Here is a 24,183-nt window from a genome sequence, read left to right as displayed (position 1 = left end):
AGAGCGGAGCTGTCAAACTCACCGCCCACAGCCTGGATGTGTCAGGCGCTGGCCACGCCCAGTTTAGCAAAGGGAAAAAAGTTGTGATATGTCACATGACGCCACGAGTTTGACACCCCTGACCTAGAGCTTCATCCACTTTCTCAAAAACCACACGCAAAAGTGAATCCCATACTATGTGGTGCTTGATTCCCAGACTGAAATCATTTGGAAGCTGTCTTGCCAAATGCTTAGCCTGCCTCTTCCAAAGGTGCACTGGGCATTTGATGAAACTGTTTCCCATTTCTGGAAAAATGCCCAAGTACTTTTGAAATCCAATAGTATTCATAAGGTGCTTGCAAGAATCAATGAAACAGACCACAGGGATAGTCCACTCACCCTCACAGGTCTAGACGAACCATAAATAAATCAGAAAGACTACATCACAATAATTTCCATATTCAGATCACATTTTCAGACCGGCATTAACCTGTGAAGTGAAGTTCAAGTCTTATCTATGAACTCTTTGGTGGGAGGGACCAGAGATTACCTGAGACAAAATCATGATTATCACTGAATTCATGAACTCCCAAGCCCTCAAAACTGAAAACTAGGAAAACTGCAGACTGATAATGCAGTCCAGGAGAAGACCTTTCCATAAAGCTACAGTAGGTGGGAATACACAAGCAGAATCCCTAACTTGTTCCTGTAGCCTAAACTCATTTAAAGACATTCACAGACCACTATTGCTTGAATGTTCATCTTCAGTTTGCTTCTGAGGATTATTGTACTCATATTCCTTCCTTGTGGGCATCACAGCTAATGCAGGACCAAAATTTCAAAAAGCAAATTTCTGTGAGAACGGCATTACTTCCTTTTCCCACGCAAGTTTCTGAAATTATCTGGGTCCATCCATTCATCTACAAACAAATAATGAACATAATTATTATTAATTGAGATAGGATTTACTGGAAGAAGCCTGAAATATTGGCCACCAGCAATCCAAGTCACCTTCATCACCAATTACTATTTTGAATTTACAATCTAGCATGAGATATTAAGAGTCTCCAAAACTATTACACAGTCCTTGATTTATGACCAAAATTGGACCCAAAATTTCCATTGCTAAGCAAGACAACTGTTCAGTGAATTTTGCCCTATATTACAACCTTATGTTTATTAATACAATTTATTTACCTGCATATTATCCCATTGGAATTTGAATATCCTAATTTTGGTAAACTAAATACATATAGTACGTATTATTTCCCCATTCTTTTACCTATTTATTTTTATTGATTTATACTTCACATTTTTAACCAATATTCTCTCAGAGAGGGACATTGACTGATGAAAGTCGGTTTTGTTTTGAAATGGTGATAAAATGTGAATAGGTATACAGATTTAATAAAATCTCTCCAAGTAGCTACCATTCAAATCTGATTCCACTTGTAAAATGTGGAACTTTTGTTATTCTTTAACAAAGCCCAACAAACCACACAATATCACATCATATGCAACTACAGCTGACAACATTCCGCTACATTCCATTCTTTGTTGTCAATACATTTCTTAGAGCATGTAATAAATTATTTCTATTACTTTTGGTATAGTTCACAACAGAGTAGATATTTCAGGACTCTTGGACAAATATATATATTTGTCAATATGCCTGGCAGCTAAGAAGTAACATGTTTCACCAAATATATAAAGCTGATTCCTTTAGATGTTGTTAAACCACCTTTTCCTCAACTAAAAGCTCCAATGGCACAGTGATTCCCAAATATTATTTTTGCCAAAATAAAATATAAATACCACCAAAACAAAACAAAACAAAACAAAAACTTGTATGGTTTCCATGTGTGGGAAATGTAACTGTACCACAAGCATTGCTCTTGCATTTTGGAGCCAATATCTGCATGAATCTACTCCTAGTCAAAACACAGAAAAGTCAAAACTCCTTGCTATGTAATAGCAGGTTCATGCTCTGGTTATTTGTTGTCTGGTCATGGCTAAGACAAACTATTTGTTATATTCATCAGTGCATATCAGTAGATAGATTACTAATTAATAATTATCTTTTTCATTGCAACACACATGATTTATGACTTTTCTCGTCAATGTTATTGTTTGCTCATAAAGACAAGATTGAATAGCCTTGTGTGTAATTGATAAAGCCTTCTCAGCTCATTTCTGATAACAGCCTTATAAACGGGCCCATTTATCTTTCTTTTCCAAATTCCATAACTTTTCCTGTTCTTATAGAACTCTGAAAGCCCATTTATTTTAAAGCACTTTGTTTGATAAAGGTGTCTATCTGATGCATACCTTACCCATTATTTCTACCACATACTGTTTCCCTTTCCCTTTTAATCTATATTCTATTTTCAAGTGTGTCATCTCCCTGGTTCTCTGACCTGCAAAATCTGCAGTGATTAGATTAGTTCAGGCATATGAAAAGAATGCAAGAACCGCAGTGTTGTCCTCACATAGCAACCTTCCTGCAAGTTGATGAGTTTTGACTGTCAATGTTTTTAATCTTAAGTAACTGTTCTCCTAAGATGGTGCCTTTGTTCCATTAAATTTCTAATGTGGGTTTAAGATGGCAGTCTCATTTGGTTTAGTGTTCTTTATATGTGAAGAAACTATCAATATCTCCACAATAAAGAGTTCTGCTTTGATCGCCTTACCAATTCGGGTATTTTGATTCAGTTGTTTACACACAATACCTTGAATGGGTCAGTGCACTACATGTTGGGGTGTGCAGAGTGGAAAATAAACATGCTTGGGGAACAATAAGGTTTTGGTTGCCCTTATGGCAAACTGTCTCACAAATTCCAAAATCTGACCCTTTTTGTAGACCTATTCTTGGAAAAGAGCGTTGCACGTGGCTGATGACCTTGTTTATTCTAGCTGTATCTTATTAAAAAGTGTTGTGTGAAAAGTTTAATTGTGCTAAGCCATAGTGGAAAGCAGAGGTCAATATTTATAGATCCACCTTGTGACAATTAGATTTAGTTAGATTTCTTTAATTAGTTTCTGCACTTAATTTTGCTCATTATCTTATTCTTCTTTTGCACATTACATAGACCCTGAAAAGTATATCAAATAGGCAAAAACAGCAAATCTCTACATAATGACAATTTATGTTTACAGGGTATATTCAGGTACCAATTCTCTAATACCTATTTTCTCTTTTCTGAATGTATGGTGCTTCTTTGCTATATCAATTATATTTGCCTCCCTACCCAAGATAATAATCCTCACCAAGGATACTCGTATCAATCTTAGAGATTTGAAAAAAGTTAATACTGTCATATTCTCTAGTGAAATTCAAAGCGTATTAATATTGGTGTACAAAATACAGAATGTTTAATTTAAGCCACTTAAACCATTAATACTAATTAAATAAGTTAAGTTTGACTTAACAGCTAAATGCTTTTAATAACTTATGCCACCCTATGTACAAAAGGAATAACTTGTCAAATATTTTGTTTTCACAGGAAATATTTTGACTTGATAAAAGTACCCCATTCCCTCCATGCAGAACTCTTAAGGCTGATTAAAAGTAATCTTATTCATACAATGGTGACTATGACATTAAAGCGCTGATTAAAATTTCAAACACTGCATGGAACAAATGAGACACACATTGTTCATATTGGGTATAAACAATGAATAGACTCCAAGATGCAATGGAATTCCTTTTTATCGTATGGAGGGGACTGTATTAAACCCTGCAAAATTCATTTCCTTTTATTTTAAAATGCTCTTAAGATAAGCAATTAGTCGTAATGCATATTAAGCTAAAGGTCAAAAAAGACAGTGAGATCCAACAGTGTTCAATCCTTTATATAACTTAGAGATTTTAGGGGAGATTACCCTTAACTTTCCCTCCCCCATGGTCACATGACCAAACTTCAGGCATTTAGCAATACAACTACATTTATAACGGTCATGTGACGGTTATAGTTTTGACAAAAAACAATATTTACTTTTGGTTATTTGCAAAATTGTTTCCAAAGCAAACCAATGGGTGCGTGCATTAACAGCTGCAGCACTGGGTTAATGACTGCATTCCCAAAGGTCTTAAAATGAGGACATCAACAGGAGACATTATTCCAAGAAATAAGTATCAAACAGCCTCCAAACAACTATGGTATCTGGGAGTCAAAGAGGCTATAAATTTAAATAATATCTGCAAGGAATACCATTTGCTTGTAAGCAACAACAGATAAGACCACAAAATAGACTAAGTAAATAGAAAATGAAGAAGCTAAAGTACTCTGGGATTTAAGAATTCAAACGATAGGCACCTGCCACATCACACACCAAAATTAATAGCTGTAGACAAAAAAGATTTAAAAAAAATATCTGGGCAGTGGATTTGGGATTACCTGGAGATAGAAAGATAGAACAGAAAGAACTGAAGATCACAACATACAAAAACCTGCAAACACAACAAGTGTGGCAAAAGAAAGCAAAGATAATATCAGAAATAATAGACTTTTTTAAAAAAAAAAAAATACAGTGTGTAGTTTTAGAATGTACCAAGCAGAATCCGAATGAAAGTTATGTATTATATTAAGTGTTATAATTTTAGGGGAAAGATATAAAGGCGTCATACTCCAATCAGTGATTACAGGAGAAATTTTGTTTAATGAGAAAAGATAATAGACAGCTGAAACAGGACAGACAAAGAATATAAGTGTAATGATCTGAATTGAGATGAAATAAATAAAATTAAATTAAGAAAGTCAAAAGAGTGAGAAGCTATATAGAAAATGTAGAATGGTAATAAGAATGAGCATGAATTTGAATTTGTGTCTGTACGAAGAGATGTAACCCGGGATCAAACTGCTTTCAAAAAAGATGTTTTATGTTTCTATGTTTTATGTGCTGTTTGTTTATGTTTGTTTTTAAAAATCAATAAAAAAATTTTTTTAAAAGAAATAATAGACTCCTTGGGTGCAATCCTAAAACATCTGGAGCAACACTTGAATACCACTGGTATTGACAAAAACACCATCACTCAATTGCAAAAAGTAACTTTGCTTGGAAAAGCTTACATCCTTCAATACTTTTAACATAATCAAACAACATCATCAGTCTACATCAGGTCCTTGAAAAGAACTCAATAGGTTGATAAAAAATGCCAGATCATTCTGAACATGTATGTGGCCAAACATACTAATAATGGTAAAAGTGATTTTCTGATCTACCATCTTCTCCCATTTCTTGGTTGAAGCAGCCTAAAACCTTGGAATGACATTTTATCCAAATTAGCCCTAGCCGTAGTTAATGCTAAGCAGGGCTGAGCTCATTGCTAATTGAAAGTAATCCAGATTTTTATGAAAAAGGAGGCTGCTTAGCCACAGAACAGTTCTAATTTTACGCTATAAAATAAATCACGCAACTGAGATGGAATTCATGAGAGATGCTATAGTTTATCACCGAATTTCAAAATACTTGTAGAGGGCAGGCATAAATCCGTGGTAGATCTTCCCTATATTATTATAGCCTATGCAGATAGTAACCTTCCAACATTATTTTGGGGGGATTGAGGAGGAGGCATAAAGCTCCCGGGTCTTTTTGACAATGTCATTAGCAGTAATAGAACTATAAAAATGCTGTCCTTTTGGTGCTTTGGGCTTCATGGTAGATGAGAGCATTCAGATCCTTGCCCAAGGATCCAAGCAGTAAAGTGGAAATGATTGCTATTGTTCAATCCATTTCTTCATAATAATATGCTTGGTCAGGAAAAGAGAGTGTAGTGTGTGTATCTCAGTAGGTCATTTGAAACTGTGATGGAGTTTATTCATTTATATGTGAAACTTGAGCCATAGTTTATTCACCTATAAGCTCAGCATTGTGAACTATTCAGAAAGTGGGCTTCAGGCACCATATTCTATCACCATATATACCTTCAGAACAGATCCAAGAAATGGAAAATGCATAAAAAGCTATTGTCCATAACCTGGTGAGAAATTAAACTCATTCAGCCAGAAATGACAACTTTCTTCACAATTACCCATCATTTTGGGGGATGGGAGGTCATTATTTTTGTTTAATCATAAAACTATTTCAAGTCAACTTCTAGCTTAACCACTGTTTCACTGTTTTAAAAATACTAAAAAAGCAATTTATTACAAACTCTCCATGGTTTCACCTTACCTAATGCAGTTAATTTAGCTCATCTCCTGCATCCTTTGTAGTGTTACAGGCAACCATAAGATGGGAAGCAATTTATTAATAACAGAACATGCCCTACAGCTTGTTCAGTTACATCTGAAAACACTTCCAGAATGATAAGATACCCGGGGCTCTGAATTACAGCTTATAGTGAAAGTTAATAATATATACCATAGTTCTTTTTTTCCCATTCAGTCCCTCAGTAGCCAAATGGAGCTAAGCGCTTTAGACAGAAGACAGAAAATGTCCATGACTTTTGGGATGGGAAGGAATTTCTTAAATATCCATTGAAAAATACAATTTTCTTCCTACACTGATTAACTTTTATAATATCACTGACTCTATACTCCTAATTTGTCTTGCTTGTGATTTATGTAATCAACTAATTTTAAACATGATATAAAAAGGGCTACCCAATTTCCCCAAATAAATAAAATGTTAACACAAATAACAGTAATAAAAATTAGAATGTATAGATTTTTCATTCAAGGAATAAAATGTGTGCTGCTTTCCTTACGATTCAATGTTTCTTCCCTGTGGAAACTTCAGTATTCAACAAATGCAGCAGTATCACTGCATCTGCAGGGTGGAAAAGTATATATAGAAATTTATGCCTCTCAAGGGTAAAATAAAGGTATTTTTCTTGACCAGTGATATATGCATTCCTGGAAGCACTCAGGAGTAGCCAAGAGGGGCTGCAATTTCACTCCTCAAATTAGGATAGAGCCATGAGAAAATAGAGGAGAACCGAGGCGGTGGGACATGGAGAACGTGGTGCAATGGGACTGAAGGTGTCCTGATTCACGACTACCCTCCATTATGGAAGGTCAGGGGATGAATTGGGGCCATTGTGTCAGGCCACCCTGCTACTGATAGTCCTCGCTTAACCACACTAATTGGGACCAGGAGATCTATCATTAAGCGATGTGATCATAAGTTGAAAAAACACAGGATCACAACCAGAGGTGGCATTCAGCAGGTTCTGGAGAACCGGTAGTGGAAATTTTGAGTAGTTTGGAGAAATGGCAAATACCACCTCTGACTGGAGATTTTACAGTATCCTTCCCATCACACTCATCAAGCCATGCCCACAAAACCAATAGTAAAAAAATTTGAATCTCACTACTGATCACAACATTTAGCAATGGCAGTTCCAGTTGTTATTATTAAGGAGGACCATACAGGTTAGTTAAATGAGGACCTTGCGTGATTGACATACAATTTCCCGCTGGCTTCCCTGTTAACTGCTTGCTAGAAGCCGGCATGGAAGATTGCAAATTTAAATGACATCACGGGATGCTATGATGTTATAATCATGGCCAGGCACTAAAAGCACCAGATCACAATCAAGTGCTGAATCAACAGTTGTTCAATAACCTTGTACGGTCAAATGGCTGCTGAATGGATGGTTGTTAAATGAGGACCACTTGCATGCAGTCTTTTGTTATAGGGAAATACTGGAAAAGGAAATGCCAGATATACTCCCTAGAAGACAGGCAGGAGAGCAATCAAATAATCTCAAACACCTCATGTTAGCCAAGCATGCTGACACAAAGGACCTCAGCAGAGTTATGCCAGAGAATCAGGGATTGGAATAACAGCATATTGATTGGAGGTTAGGAATAAAAGAAAACAAAGTATGTTAATATAGTTAGCTTCCTTTCGTTATTAGAATATGTTTCATTTTTGTTATTGTTGTTGGAAACAGCAGCAAATTCCAGTTAATTATCATAGTTTGAACAATTTTTGTTGATAGTCAACAGTATGGCTTTTGTAATGTACTTTGATAAATGTTAATTGACAAATGGCTACAAACTTTGTTGGAAAAGTGGGCTTTTTTCTTTTTAGTTTGGCGAGAAGATCTTTGGTAAAGACATTGGTTAGGTTTAAGATATGAAACTACAGAAATACGGTTAAACTTAATGCAGCAATTTTAAATAAAAGGATGTGAGAGATTATTATTAGGTAGATTTATAGCTCACATTTTACTGAACGTGGTTTACTTTGGTATCTCCATTTCTGTTATCAAATCAGCCACTTTATAAGTTGGGCTGAATGTGATTGCACCAGGCAGTTTTCATGACTGAGTTTGGACTTAGAACAGGGCCTGTTCCAAAACTTCACTCCCTCCATCCCATTCATTTTCCTGACAAATCAGCCAAGCTTCATTTGGGCTTGCAAAGATTCATTTGTTCTAACTATGGATAATTATTACATCTTTTAGACATGGCATTTACTATTCCAGTTTGACATGTTTCCTAAAACAATAGCTCTGATTTCCCAACATGATGTTTGAAGGACATATATTGAAGGACTCATACATTCTTTGAATTGGAGCATTTTTTTTGCAAATTGCCAATGATGACTAAAAACTAAATTTAGAACACTGTATTTACATACTGAAAGAAGAAATCATTGATTTTTTTTTAAAAGAATTCAGCCACATAGCCTGTTTTCTCCCATATGTTTGGAACCCCAAATTTACCCATAATACCTATCAAACCCATTAGCTCACCAGGCTTTTTAGCTTACAATAAAATATTATTATTTTTAAAGGAAGTAAATGCACTATCCTCCATCAGTGTCTTTATTTTCAAGAATGCCTTCAGGTCAGAGAAGCTTTTTTAAGATCATACAAACAATGGTCCACCGTCCCAATGCTTTCTTTGCACACCATGAATCTCTTTCATTTAGAGAACTTCTGGAAAACTATAAGACCCTTCTGGGAACAGACATATCAGCGCTGACTGAAAGGAGAACTGAATGCACACGGTGGTTGCCTGGATCAATCTGTTCCTAGGATGCTTTGTATTTACTTTAAATGGACTTTTAAAATTCTCCTGGTTTTTAAGTTTAATTAATATATTGATGTAAGATGAACTACATTTATAAAAATGGCACTGAACGATAGTTTGAACAATTGCAGTACAAAATGTAAGTATGCAGTCTTAAAACCACACTATAAATGTTTGGAAACATTTTTAAAAGCTCCTTTCTATGATGTCCCAAGACATGCTCTGACCACTCCAATCATTTCCACATATGAGGGCCACATACAGCCTAATTTAATGTTAATTGGTTTTTTTTTTAAGGGATGCTACACTCACATATCACATGGCCAAATACCTTCACCAAGTTACAAGACTGCACAAAACTTTTGATTAGGTTTGCTATTTTATTGTCTTATTATTTTTCCTTTCCCCAATAACAAAATTGTCGAAGAAGCTCAAGCTTCTGGGATGAGAAGCAAAACGTCTTCAAAGAAAAAAAAACCCAGAAAATCCAGTTGCCTCTTGAAAAAGCACCTTTGGGACAACAAATTGCTGTGTTAAATTGTCCTTTTAATTTTAATAAAGATATTTGGTTTGATTAATTCTGAAAGCTATTTATTTAAAGTTTGTCTTCTATAAATGAAGCTGGGGTGAGAATCCAAGAACAGTACCATGTCATCCAGCTTAAGCTCTGCTGCACAATATCTTTATACTACAAATAAGCAACCTGCTGCCTTGCTGTCCACTGTGCCTGAGGACACTTCCCTTGATGTCATCCACTTCCCGTCCCTCTAACTTCATTTCTAAAGATTGCTAGAGCATTTTGTTACACTTAAATGAGGAATTGGCGTGAGTGAAGATGGAAGCAGTAGCTTTTAGCATCAAGTTTGTTTTCCATGTACCTAGCACTCTTTAAGGCAGAATGTTGACTACAGTATAATACTTTGCTTTGAAATGTCCTCAGCTATACCTCCACACACACACACACACGCTTTCCCCCAAATGGGAAACAATATCAGAAGTTTGCCTTTTAATAAACAGGTCTCACACTCATAGTCTATGTGCCACAGGTGTCCTTCCATGTCATTTTCTATAGCATTCAACAGTGCATGGAGTAGTGGAGGATAGGTGGTAGAAGGCACCTTGCTTCTGTGTGTGGCAAGGAAAAAAGCTGCTAGAGATGGGTTGGTAGGTTGCCAGTCTCAGAGAGCCCTGGCCCTTCTTTGGGCTGCAGAGGTCATGGTGCCAGAGCCAGGCAAGGCACACACTGCATTCCTGGTCCTGCACTGTCGGGATTTCACAAGTGGGGCTGGGATCTGCTTCCTTACCACAATTTCTGTCTGCTGTGCTTGTGACTTTAGAATGTCAAGATAGCTTCACTCCACAGCAAAGAAATGAGCTGGAGAATGGCCTCTCCTCCCATTTCTCTTTTTAGGACAGTCACAGCCAGAGTCTGCCATTGACCAGTGTAAAGAGAAAAAGTCTCTCCTTTGCAGTGCAGCTTTGCTAATCTGATATAAACGATTTGGAGATGTGCTGTGATGTTCTTCAGTTTTTGACATGCTGGAGGCTTCTGGGGTTGGACATGAGGGATTTCAGTGCTCAGGCTAGTCCTTATCAGATGCTTGTGACAATTTGAGCTTGAGACTTATTTTAATATATGGATAGTTTGTGATTGATCATGCAAGTATACCCACCATGTTCTCACAATTGTATATGCATACGTCTACCTTAAATTATTGCCTATCCCTTTATATCTGTATTAAGGTGGATTAATGGTCCACAATTTAATACTTAAATGCCTAAAATGTTGAGTTTTGCAAAAGAAAACTCGAATGGTGGGGGGGAGTGGGAGACCAATTAAGATGGAATAAACCCGAAGTGGTATTCAGCAGGTTCTGACCAGTTCTGGAGAACCGGCAAATACCATCTCTGACTGGCCCCGCCCCCTCTATTCTCTGCCTCCCGAGTCCCAGATGATTGGCTGTGTCTTCTTTTGTTGCCCTACATAGAAAAAAGGAGCTGGAAAGCAGGTTAGTGGGATGGGGAGGGAAGAGAGTTTTACAGTAACCTTTCCCTCAGGAGTGGGGAGGGAATAGGGATTTTGCAGTATCCTTTCCCTGCTCTACCCACCAAACCATGCCCACAGTACCGGTAGTAAAAAAAAAAAATTTGAATCCTACCACAGGAATAAATGTATAAAATAAATCAGGAGTAGAATTACAGGGTGGGAGTTGTGCTTTGTAGGCAGCTGTGTTAAGCTATGTAGTTTAAAATCGGGAGCTTGAATCTGACACCACCCTTTCAAAAAACAAATAATACAGTGTGAAATACAGCTCACCAGAATTTCCTTTTGATTTCCGGACTAAAAAGAGTCAATTATAAAGAATTCCTTCACAGGCATAAAATATGCCACCTGGCTCAAAAACAATAACTGTGGGAGGAAACTTGAGTCCTAGTGGACGATAATTTAAATATGAGCCAGCAGTGTGTGGCAGCAGCCAAAATGGTTAACACAACCCTTGGTTGTATAAACAGAGGCATATAATCAAATTCATGTGAAGTATTAGTACTGCTTTATAAAGCAGTATCATATCTAGAATACTGCATCCAGTTTTGGTCACCACATTACAAAAAGTTGTTGAGACTTGGAAAAAATGCAAAGAAGAGCAACAAAAATTATTAAAGGCCTGGAGACTAAAACATATGAAGAACGGTTGCAGGATTTGGGATTAGCTCGTCTAGAGAAAAGAAGGATTAGAGGTGACATGATAGGATAGCAGTATCCCAGTATTTGAGAGGCTACCACAAAGAAGAGATGGGCATCTTATTTACCAAAGCAACTGTGGGCAGGAGAAGAAACGATGGATGGAAACTAACCAAGGAGAAAAGCAACCTGGAATTAAAGGAGACACTTCCTAACAGTGAGGACAATTAACCAGTGGAAGAGTTTGCCTTCCATAGTTGTAGGTGCTTCATCACTGAAGGTTTTTAAGAAGAGACTGGACAGCCACCTGTCTGAAATGGGGTAGGGTCTCCTGCTTGAGCATTGAGTTGGATTAGAAGATCTCCAAGGTACCTTCCAGCTCTACTCTGATTGACTGATTTAACATATCTCTCTATGGCTTTTCCTCATTGCTTCTGTTCTGGCCACAACTGGCTATGCTGTTTGATCTGACTGCAACTACATCAATCAAGAATTTCTGATTTATATCCCTCTGAGCTTGTAGTCAAATCTTGATTGTTAAAAGTCAATCTTAATTTTTAAACAATAAATTGTTTAAACAAGTTCCCCATTTGTTAATTGATTTTGCCCCAATTTACAATCTTTCTTGCCACAGTTGTTAAATGAATCAGTTAAGTTAGTAACATGGTTGTTAAGTGAATCTGGCTTTCCCATTGACTTCGCTTGTCAGAAGGTCACAAAAGATGAACACATGACACGGCAACTGTCATAAATGAGTCAGCTGGCAAGCACCTGAATTTTGATCACATGACCACGGGGATGCTACAATGGTCATATGAAAAATAATCATACACCACTTTTTTTGGTACTGTTGGAATGGTCACTGTAGAGCTATCATTAGTCATTTTAACGATTGCCACCTGACTTTTAAAAATTACATGATTGCTACTAATGTATAAATACTTCAGGTTAACATCAAAAGAAGTTATTCTTTCTCTAATGGGGGAGATACGTATATGCTACATGAAGTAATCTGTTACTGATTTGGACTAAATAGAGTCTTAGAATGTTGCATTTCATATCTAAGTTAAGCTTTAAAAAATAAATAAGCTGGATATCAACTAAAATCTATGTTAAAAATAACATATTTTATTTAGTGTATAAAAGATAGAATTCAGTTTTCTAACCATTTAATGAAATTGGGAAAATGCAACAGTAATATTACAAAGTTTTGTACTGTATAAGCTGAGGTAAAAATTAAGATACAGAAGTTTCCTTATAAAATGAAAATCAGTAATGAGATTTTAGTATTAACCAAATGTAAAAGTAAGTTGAATTAGAAAATGGTTGTGTTAAACAAGTGCTGTTAAAAGTACGGAGAATGTGGTATTTTATTCTGTGCACATTTTAAGTCTAAACAAATTCAACATTATTCCAAACTCTGTATATCTATTCTGAAATAAGTCCTCTGAGTTCAATGTATTTACCACCAGTTAAATTTGTAAATGTGTCTGGCAAACATAATTTTATCCCATAGTAGTTCTGCTGAAATCTAATCACTCTTCTATTACTCATAATTGTGCCAAATTCTGTGTGTCAGCATATAAAATGGAAATGTGACTGGGACTGTAAGTGGTAATTAAAAGCCAGTTTGGTACAGTAGTTTAGGCATCAGGCTAGAAACTGGAAGACTGTCAGTTCAGGTTCTACCATAGGCATAAGGCCAGCTGGGTGACCTTGGGCCAGTCACTTTCTTTCAGCCCTTAAAAGGAAGCAATGGCAAATGACTTCCAAATCTTGCCAAGAAACCTGCAGGGACTCAGGTAGGCAATGTCTGAGAATTAGGCACAATGGAATGTAGGAAACAATAGTTAATGGGGTTAGAAACATGTTTCTATCTTAGTACCTGATGTTATTGTATACTTTTTAAAAGTTACCTGATAGCTAATGTTTTAATTTGTATCAATATTATTCCACATTAGGATTAGAGTAATGCCAGGTTATTTAAGTAAGCTAAACAAGTTTTAGTAAATATTGAAGGAACTATAGATATAAAGATAAAACATTGCAACTGTTGTTATATAGTTAGCATTATTATTTTATTATACAAAAATATAATACATAGATTTTAAACTCATACAATTACTTATTTGGAGATTTTAGTTTATAATATTTTATGCTCTATATGTTTAATGTTAACACCTAATATTACAAATATAAAATTACTGAAATTTGTTTTGTCTATTTTATATTCTGTGATCAAAAAATGAAAGAAATAAAGTTGACTGAGTATTAATGGTTACTTTACTATATAAGTGACCTGAATCCTTTCATATCAAATTAAGGCTAAACATTGATTGTTTTGCTCGTCCAAATTCTTTCTTAGGGATATTAAAGGGAAGTTAAATCTTCTGAGTAATTTTCTTTGTGTAATACACTAAATATCACAACCTTCCTCTTACTGACTTTAATAGGACTAAATTAGAATATATTTGCTTCTCCTGCTGATTTACTGAAAACTAAGTCACCTTTTGTTCAGATTAGAGAAGTTGAGGTAAAATCTTAATTTGTCAAAGAATCTCTAATGTTAAAAGTAGGAATTTGCGTTGATTTTAAAGTCAAAGTTTCCGTTCATTTTAATCAGAATTGTTTTGAACCACAAGATGGGTGCTAAATAAATTTGAATAAATAAATAAAATAAATCATTTAAAATAATATTTTATGAAATAAAAGCTGCATGATATAATTGTTAAAATAAGTTCTAAAGTTAAATGAAGCACAATTCTTACTTAGTTTGGTAAATCCCAAAGGAAAAAAGTAATTAGCAATGTTCCTATTCTATGGAAAATATTACAAACAATTTAACTAGAGTTGGAAAGACACACTATGTTCAATTTAAAAGTTTGAAGGACCACTTAAAATAGTTCTAACTTTGAAATTAATATTGTCATGGTAACTTAGCTTGAAAATTCACTTGTAAATCTTATTTTTAAAATGTAGAATAGAATTTTCCAAAAAAGGTTTAAGCAACTCATTTCAAGATAAAGCACTTTTGCTGACACACATTTTATGCCTTGATAACTTTGAACTTAAAAGACTATTAATATGATTCCTGGAAGGCTGTTAGAATTTAAAACTGTAACTTGTGGTAAAATGTTGTGGTCCAAAAGAACACTATTACAAATAATATAATGAAAAGTAGCATTTCAACATTTCAAGAGGGTTATTATTTTTTTTACAAAGATTTCTTTTAATATCTTTAGCCCATTACAAATGTCATCTTTCTTTTTAATTAATTAGTTTTCGAACAAAATGTGTATTTTTAGATATGTGTCCAAACTTGAAATAAATACTAAAAAATACATCAAAATAGTATGGTTTCATTAAAATTCAGTACAGATGTAAATATAAGGACAGTAAAAGGATTAATTAGTGTTCTGAAACTTTGTGCTTGAACTCAATACTTTGTTCCCTTCATGTTCAGAGAGTTATAAACATAACCTGACCTCTATTTCATTCTTTGGAACAAGTCAAAGTTCACCTGCCCATATTGATGATAAGCAATTGTCTGGCCTCTAGAGTAGGTCAAGTACTTTGACACTAGCGGGCTGTACGGTACTTTGCTGAATCTACTCGAATTTCAGTTCCCTTTCATTTTTACAAGTTAAGCAAAAATATTATGAAGAAGATATACAGTATAAAGGTCTAGTAATTGTTATCATGGCACTGTATTTCAAGAAAATCTTGCCCTAATCACAATATATGATTGGTTAATCATTCTTGGTATTTTTTACCAGGAACAACTACCCACAATTCTATTTATTTATATCATTATCAGATTTATTGCAAAACTATCAGGAATATGAATCCATTGCTAGAGCTAAAAGCATAAACAAAGTACTTGGCAACTATATTCTGGTATTCTTCTCCAAGGTCAATCACATAAAGAGTATTCTCCATGTATGCAATTATCTTGCTTTAATAAGCCTGATCTCATTTTGGAAGTTCAAATGAAACTGCATGGATTAAGAAGCTGTTGCATTTTGACTTTTATATATATTTCCTATCTTTGGAAAGAAGAACTTCTATACATCAGCTTGTTTCTTCCAAATTTACACTTTAGCCCAAAAATTGTCTGATATATAGAAAACGCAAATATTTTATCCATTATTTCTGTAAAGTTGTTTGCACTCTGTCTAAAATTTAGAATATCTAAACCTTTTGTGGAAAATTCTGAAATAAATTTCTCTTTTTTTGTAAAACATAAGCACATTTCTTAGTCTCACTTTAATTACTACCTCAATTTCCATAGCTATTCCCTGCCTAGATCAAACATCAAGTCTCATGAACTGCTGGAGTAAATAAAAAGAGCTACCAATTCAGTACATTCTCTTTGTAATTACTTGTACTGTGATGAAATTAAATGAACTTGTTAGTCCTTTCCTACTATTTTCAATAGGCCTAAAATTTGTATTTTATTAAAGTAATTTCAGCTTTATTACCCAGTTATATACTTTGGAGGAAGTGAAAGGTGTAATCTGTATATTTAGATCAAATTACATTATTTATGAACATACGCTTGATTTCTCCAAATAACTTATATTTTCTAAATATGAATTAGATAGAAAAGAAAATGCAAAGAGAGGGCTGTCCATTATAAGCAGTAATTAGCACGATTTATCTTACCTGAACTTTTTTCCATTACTTCCTTCTGACACATGTCTTGGACATTCACAGTACAATTCACAATGAACTCTGGCGCCGAACAGTCATTATTTAGCTGAAATTCCTCACACTGATAACACTGTATTTGCAGAGCAAATCCTAAAATAGAAAGTTTCATTGGTAGATAGCATAAGTTTTAAGAAATTCTAATGCTACATTGCAATCAACTTGATTTATGGATAAATGCCTAAAGATTGTATGATTTGCCAAGTTTTCCTCCTCCCCCCCTTTTTTTTTTTAAAAAAAATGTGTCAATGCCTCTTGACTCTCACATATTAACTGAATTCTTGCATTGGGGTCTGGCCTTGGTCTTTTGCAAATGCTGACCACACACAGAATGTGATTTCTTCACGAGTTATTCTGCTTCTAAGTTTTCATAACCACCTGCATCTGCATCAGCCTAAATTGCATCCAGCAGGGGGCAGAATGAACAATAAGGACATGTAACAAAATTGATTTGTTTTGCTCACCGATTTTCCTCTCCTCGGAGTGTTTTTTTTTTTAAGCGCTATGCTTTTAAAAAGCAAACGAACGGCGCTGGGGGCAGAGTGGACCTGGGAGCACTGTTCTTAATTTATACGCTCCAGAGCTTTTCCGTGCAAAAGGGAACTGCCAATTAATTGCAAATGATTTAATTACTATTTTGCTATGCACAATTAACAGCTGCAAAGCATCCTCAGTTCACCTCTTTTATCATGTAAACGAGGTCCTTCTGGAAGTTAAGGCGAGGGCAAGGAGACGCATTCAGGTATTTCACTATTCTTTTGGAGCTCTGCCCCGGCAATGAATCGAGTACCTGTGGTCGCCGGGGAGGACGGGCATCGGCGTTGTTGAACAGAAAGGTGGGAAACAAAACGCAGGAGGGTCGCCTTCTATTAATCCCGTTTTCAAGATGCGCTCAGGGTTGCACTAGGGTAGCTCCCGAAGAGAAAAGAAAAGCTCGCCTTGGGCTCAAAGAGGGCGACTCGCTATAAATGAAGTTGTCTGATCCCACCACCCATAAGCGGTCCGGTCTCACTGAAGAGCCTAACGGGAGAAGATGGGCACTCAACCTTGACTTGAGGTGAGGGAGCCGCTCCGGATCCTCATTCCCCAAATGAGTTTGCCCCACTCAATTGGGGAGTGGGGGGGGAGGAGGAGAGGAAAGGCCAGAAAGAGAGAGCCAAAGCCATCCCCACAAGCTATTAAGTTACAATATTCCAAGCACTATGAATAACAAGCTCCCTTCGGCTACTTGGGAAAGGGATTGGGGAGTTCTGCCTCCCATTCCGTTAGAGGAAAGGGGGCCAGACGGGCGGGCTCTCAGCCGCTGCCGGGGGAGGATAACTCGCTAAAAAGCCCCGCTCGCCTCTTCTTCCCAGCCCCGAGTGGGAACAGCCGAGAAAGGGGGTTAGGGAAGGTGGCGGCGCTTAGCGAGCTGCCTGAAGTTGAGCCGTCCGTCTGGCGACGCGGGTCCAGAGACGAGCAAAAAGCGGGGAGGGGGCTGTTTTCCGGAAAGAGGGGAGGGGGACAACGGCCACTGGGGTACCTCGAGCTTTGCCCTCACGCCTTCCCAGCCGGGGCGGCTGTAATGAAGCACCGTCTCCCGCTTGAGAGAAAGAAAGAGAAAAAAAAAACCACCAAAAGCCTTATTGGCCCTTGCGCTTGTTGCAACAACCGTTAGGATGCGAGGCGCGCGCGTCCACCCGGCTGCCGCCCGCGGCTCAAACCAGGAGGCGAGTCAGGGTGCAGCCAAGCGGCTGAGGAACAACCGCGGTCTTCGTCTTCGTCGTCGTCTCGGGATAGCTCGGAGGGGCACAGGCGAACTTTGCCAGGTATCCCTTCCCTCGGCGGGCTTCCTCCCCGAAGAAGGCGAAGCGCCAGAGGCGGGAAAAGGTGGCGAGAGGGGACCAGCCTGTCCCCCTTCACGCGCTTACCTGGCGCCAGCAACAATCCCCAGAAAGTTGTCGTCACGGCGAGGAGCCACATCCTCTTGGGAGCCGCCGTCGGAGGTTGAAGGTGGCGTCGGCGGGCGAGGAAAAAACGCGCGGTCTCAGCAACAGCCCGAGCCGGGCGAAGGTCGGAGAGCTGCGCACCTCGGCTCGGACGGAGTGGCGCTGCTGCAGCCGCCGCCGCCGCCGCTGCGGAGAGGAGCTCCGAGGGCAGCAAGCGACGCCCGAGCCCGCATCGCCAACCTGGCCGGGCTCTTTCCTTTTCCCGCTTGAGCTCCCTCCAGCGTCGCCGGAGTTAAGAGACTGAAAGTACCACGGAAGACGCCGCGCCAAGAAAAAGGAGCGCGAGGGAACGCGAGAGAGGCGGGCGCCCCCCGCCCCGCGCAGGCCCCCTCCCTTTTCGTCGGGCCACGTCACCCTTCTCCCCCTTTTTTTTCTTCTTCTCCCAGCCCTTATTTTCTGAGGCGGGGAGAGGAAAGAAACTTTGGGGAAGAGGGTGGGAGCCGTCACGCTCCGGCACAGACGACGTTGCGCCTGGAGACGTCTGGTCGGACCAGCTGCGGAGGAGGAACCAGAGCGACCTTCCCGTGGATTTTTCCCGCCACCTTGCCCGCGAAGCCTTGCAACCCCTTCGGGTTATGCCTACGAGGGAAAGAGAGGCCAATTTAACAGGCAGCCACGCGGGAAGAGCAGCAGTAAAGTCTCTCTCGCCTTCAGGTGTTATATCATGGACGCACCTTATTGACAGTATGGAAGTGGTGCTTCTTTTCCAGTTTAGACACCCTACTTGGGATCACTCAGAGGTCTCCCATCCAAACACGAGATGGGTCTAACGCTTCTTTAGTTTCTCAGGGACAGCTGACGGTTTGTTCGGCGTATTATTTTAGGGCAGTGATACTAATTTTAAACGTTTGGTTACTCCTTTATCGTCTCTCAAGCCCCGCACGCTCACAGACTCGCGCTGACTCGCTTTTCTGTCACGCTCTTTCGCCGCGTTCTCCATCCGACCTTTTCCTTTCCTGAGTGCGCATGCGCCTCCTAAGCCCCTTTGGCTTGAAAAAAATTGCAACAGGCGAGATCGCTCCGAAACGGTTAATTAACATTGCGCTCCGCCGGCTGCTTCCGAGTGCTTTGGGCCATTAAGGCGGGCGACGATCAGTTTTTCTCGCCTTAAAGGATGAGGACGTGTGTGGGCTCGCGCATGGACGCGGTTACTTGAGCTCGGCAGGAATAGCGCACAACCTGTGCAAGCGCGCCTCGCTTGGGTCTCTTGTACGGTTAAAACGAGCCGATCGTTCCTCCGACTTTTCCGGGAAAAGTCTCGGGTGCCGCCCGCCCTTTTGCCCCCGCTTACTTTCTAAATCGTGTCACAGCGGAAAGGCCCGGGAAATCAGTGACTTCAAAAAGCGCTCAGTCACTCCGCTAAAGCAACGAGGGAGCCGCGCTTCTGAGCGCGGAGCTGCCAAATGCGCGCCTCTCGCGGGGCAAGGGACGGCGCTGAAGGCGACCCGGGTTACGAGAGAGGCGAAAGGGGCGCCCGGTTGCGCCTCCGTGGCCACGCGCCTGAAGGGGGACGGGCTCAATCTTTTTTTTTTTGGAGAAGGAAATGTGTGTAAGATCGAGAGAAAATCGGGGGATGGGGTTGATGTATAGGGAAGGTCCTTTAAAAAATAAAAACTCAATACCAACCCATGTTACGGTATCTATGAGTAGGTTTACACGCGGAGTAGTTTACACCTCGGCTCCGGTGCCTTCGGACACATCTAGATGTTTCGAGAACATCTGGGGGGGGACAAGTGGGGGCACATAAACACACTTCAGGACTGGCTCGACGGGAATAAACGAAAGGAACGGGCGAGCGAGAGCCCGAGTAAGGTACTCAAAAGCGCGAATAAAGAGCCCGTGTGTCCATTCGCGCCTTACTTTTCCGCCAGGCGAGGTTCCTTAGGGTACGAATGGTCAGGGCAAAGAGGGAGAAACGCGCGCCTTGCGGGTCTTCGCTTTTCCCGTTCCCATAATAGCCTTTTGGGAGCTGGTAAGTTTGTGCGGCCGGCTTAGCCTCCCTCTGCCGGGCTGATATAAAATGAGCGAGCGAGGCAACGATTTAGCAGCCAAACAACCTTTCACGCGGGCTTCCTTAAACCCAGAGGAGCGGGGCTGACTATACAGGCCTCCTTTACTAATTTCACTGGCCGCAAAAGGACGTCCGTTTGGAGAAGAGGCGGTTTCCACCTGGTGCCCTTAACTCGGAGCCTCTGGTCTGGTCTGGTCTGGTTTTGCTGAGGAAAAGGCGAGCATGAAAGAACGAATCCCCAAGGATTTTTTTTCCTCCGTTATCTTTAAATGAAGTCAATTAAAAATTTCTGCCCAGTATTTGTCGGGGTCATCATGGGAAGTTACCAAGAGATGTTCATCACCGGAGTCGGGGTGTATACTTTCCATATAGCATTATTTGTCAGTGAGTTAACCTACAGGGTGAGCCAAGCCATGGTTATATGTATTTCATAGCTTTATGTGACTTGTGAACCATTCATCCGAGATGAAACCAATGATCAGCAAAAATAATGCGGCATTACAATGTGTTTTCATGGGTCTGAGGTCACTTGCTGTATCAGAGTCCTTTAATTCAGCTCTTGAGATCTATCCAATGGCTACAGAATCTTAGTTGCCAGTGCTGCCCTGACCTGGCTAATTAAATGTACTACGAAGGGCATATTTTGAAACACGGCCGAATAAGCAGTGGTGTATATTTCACAACGTTCTTCCTAGGGCACAGACATCTATACTTCCACCAGGAATATGCCAATGATTGCTCAAGGCTGAATTGATTATATAAATCAGGAAAGGAAGGGAAGTGGAATAAAGCTTACACATAGTGGCTTGATGTTAATAAGGAGAAAATGGTTATTTTCTGAAACAAGACTGTTTAAAACATGGACTAGCTCACAAGAAACTTGTTGCTGATGTAAACTGCAAAATGGGGGAAATGCTAAAGGTTTCATCACGTGGTATAGTAGTCCCACATAATTTTAACACGTGTTCCATTTTTTGCATTGTAGACTTCAAAGTAAGGTTTTATTGTGAAGTCACATTAGATGCTTTCAGAGGAAATTTAGTATTATCACGAAAGGCAACCTAAGGAGTGCCATCTTTCTCTCTTTAGTCAATATTTTTGGCAAAACACACAAGAAAATGGTAATTTGGAAAATCTATAAATGGAAGATAACACAAATGGGACAATCCCATAACACAGAGATACTATGCATGGAAGCCACATTTTATAATGGTTCTAAGTCATTTTTCTGTAACCCCCTTGTGTTTTCCTGGGAGTATGCAGTGGGAAAAAAAAAGGGGGGGGCACAGAGAGGGGGAGAGAGAATGAACAAATGTACCAGAGTTGGGAGTTTTTCACTAAAAGCACCCATGAAATATGCTTAATAGGGTAAAAATGGATTTCTGTAGGGAGTTTCCAGAAAAGGCCTCAGTATTTGATATTATGGGCACCTGGACACTTTTTGTTAAAAACCTTGTTTTTTTTTGTCATTGGTTCTTTTATCTTCTTTTTTTTTTTTTGACATAACAAAATCCTTAAGGAAGAAAAGATGAAGTTGGTGTAGTTTTGTTTGACTGATGATGGATGATAGGTGATTGACTTGGCTGACAGCATCCTACAGTCCATTTTGCACAAGAGTGTTACATTTTTAAAATATGCATTACAACTAATATTCCAAAGCTGGTGGGCTTTGCCTACCTCGTCTTTGAGAGATTTTTGTTTTCAACACTGTCCATTTTTTTTCCAAGAGGATGCAGATGCTAAAGAGCTATGAATTTAGCATCAAATGTTCCCATTTTGCAAATTCACCAAACTATCTGCACATTCCTTTGTCCTGGAGCATTTAAATCTCTGTGGTTGGAGAATGGAAATGGCTGGAGAATTATCATCATTACTTTTCATCTGGCTGTTTTTTTCCCCCCTATGGAAACATTGCTACATTTTTCTGTTGCTTTCTTACCTGTTAGGCAAATAAAAAATATGTTTAGTCTACTTCTAGGCTGTTTTTTTAATGCGTAATTAAATTTAACTCATTTCTTTAGATTAATCTTTGTTGAAATGACTATTTTGCCATATATATTTGAATATCCAGATGTGATTTGACTTTTATTCAGAAATAAATTCCAAAATAAATTTTATAAAAGTCTGAGAGAATGAAGTCCACCCTGACAGTACTGTATAGTTGAAAACAACATAAAATGTAACATTGCACAAAGATTTTAATAACACTGATAGTACATCATACTTCGAGGAAAAATGAATAGGAATTTGCTATAAATGAAGTAAAATGACTAGGTATCACAAACATAGCTAGATTACAGATTGCTGTACAAAAGTTGTTATAAATACTCCACATCTAGAAAAAATAACACTCCACCTTTGAAATAGACATTTCCCTCACATATAAACAGTCTTTGTAGGAAAAAAACTTCACAAATTTCTTTGCTAGCACCATTTTTTCCTTATTACAAAAATTTAACATGTAAATTACAAATCTAAATGGCCTTTTCTCCATGATTTTGAAATAACATTAAGATAAAATATGAAAACATGTTAAATTAGCATAAGATATAACAATGACAGAAGACTACAGATGGAGTATCTTTTGGAAATGTTTGAACTCAGAATAAACCTTAGTTTAAAACAGCATTTTTATGTTGTATAATGTAATCCAAGTGGTTTTAATGTAATTTGGCAAATTCAATTTTGGCAAACCAAGCAATTCAGCTGCATACAATTTTAAGACTAGAATGCTTATAAAACTTTATTTTATAAAAATGATCCCTAATTTTGTTAATATTAAGACCAGTATTTAAAGTTAGTAATGTGCCATTTCAGAAGCATGGCACAAATTAGTGTTTATTGCTATCATGTTTTTCTACAAATATATTTTTCTTTGTCAAAGAATTTTTTTACAACTTCTGTACAATATAATTCATGAAAGTGCAAATTAAGACTTTAAAAGTTACAACTGTTACAGGTATTGTGTTTTCTTTCTTAACACAAGGATGCAGTCTCCTCTCTTCATTGTTTGATCACACCAAGATAGATGCTATGGTGAGTCTTAGCAACTCTCAATATATTTACTGATCTTATTTAGTTCCTCCATTAAGTGCTTCGTCGCTATTGAATATCTTTAAACATTGTATGAGCTTGCACTGGATGAGAAGATATCATACAAAGAAACTGTCAAAGGTTCTGTGTGTTCTCCATCTCAAGAACTATGTAGAGACATTTCTTCGTTATTTCCATTTTCTTCTTGTCCTTCAACTTTGTTTTCACTGTTCTCCCCCTACCCAACAAAATATATCGGTTGCTATTAAATTTAATGAGAGTTCAAAGCAAACTTTAGACATCCTTTTTTTTGAGAATCTTGTTTCATTTCCTCAGGTTGCTTCAATTTCTGTAACAATTTAAGAACAGGAGAATAAGAATTAGAAACACAATCTTTACAAAAATAAACAAAATTGTTAACCATACTATAAATGGTCAATTACTGGCTGTCTAACATTCATAGTAAGAAAAGAAATAGCTTGTCAAATACTTTTGGGCTTAATCCTCTATTATAATTAAATGCAATAATAAAGTCAATTTTGGGATAAATCATAGCTTTAACGATTCAACTCAGACAACCAGGACTCAATTTGCAAAACACCATTTACATTTTAAGAAGCTGATTCTGGAATCTGTACGTGTAAAGTATGCTTGAAATTTTCAGAGTAATTTACATTTCCATTCTTTAGCAATTATTTTTTAAGGACAAGAAAGCCAAATATTTATCTTTGTGAACTTCATTTCATATGAAATTACAGACAGAAATTTTGGATAAGACTGATAGGTTAAGCC

General features: G+C 38.1%; 2 protein-coding genes and 1 long non-coding RNA gene across 8 annotated transcripts in view; 1 reads left to right on the top strand and 2 right to left on the bottom strand.

Annotated features, from left to right (window-relative positions):
• LYPD1 (LY6/PLAUR domain containing 1) overlaps window positions 1-18,654 on the bottom strand; it is a 70,100-nt gene extending 51,446 nt beyond the window's left edge. Inside the window, exons 1-2 of one of the 2 annotated variants that reach the window (XM_087920339.1) lie at window positions 18,270-18,654; window positions 16,315-16,452 (exon numbers count right to left, since the gene is read on the bottom strand). In XM_087920339.1, coding sequence (XP_087776465.1) covers window positions 16,315-16,452; window positions 18,270-18,321 — 190 coding nt within the window. In that variant the 5' untranslated portion in view covers window positions 18,322-18,654. The remainder of the gene's footprint in view (window positions 1-16,314; window positions 16,453-18,269) is intronic. The other variant, XM_026714642.2, reaches the window with a different exon arrangement.
• Window positions 18,655-19,952: 1,298 nt separating this feature from the next.
• LOC148128003 (uncharacterized) overlaps window positions 19,953-24,183 on the top strand; it is a 59,427-nt gene continuing 55,196 nt past the window's right edge. For both annotated transcript variants that reach the window (XR_015740798.1, XR_015740799.1), the window contains exons 1-2: window positions 19,953-20,159; window positions 23,345-23,394. This is a non-coding gene — a long non-coding RNA (uncharacterized LOC148128003). The remainder of the gene's footprint in view (window positions 20,160-23,344; window positions 23,395-24,183) is intronic.
• Window positions 22,539-24,183, bottom strand: part of NCKAP5 (NCK associated protein 5) — a 666,974-nt gene continuing 665,329 nt past the window's right edge. For all 4 annotated transcript variants that reach the window (XM_087920337.1, XM_087920334.1, XM_087920335.1 and 1 more), the window contains one exon: window positions 22,539-23,740. Coding sequence is in view for 1 of the 4 variants with exons in the window: in XM_087920334.1 (XP_087776460.1) it covers window positions 23,724-23,740 (17 nt within the window). In the remaining 3 variants the exon portion in view is untranslated. The remainder of the gene's footprint in view (window positions 23,741-24,183) is intronic.

The sequence above is a fragment of the Pseudonaja textilis genome, chromosome 1, assembly GCF_049901715.1.
Source record: "Pseudonaja textilis isolate UNSWEBS1 chromosome 1, rPseTex1.2, whole genome shotgun sequence".
Taxonomy (NCBI): Eukaryota; Metazoa; Chordata; class Lepidosauria; order Squamata; family Elapidae; genus Pseudonaja; species Pseudonaja textilis.
This window is presented reverse-complemented; position numbering and strand designations above follow the sequence as displayed.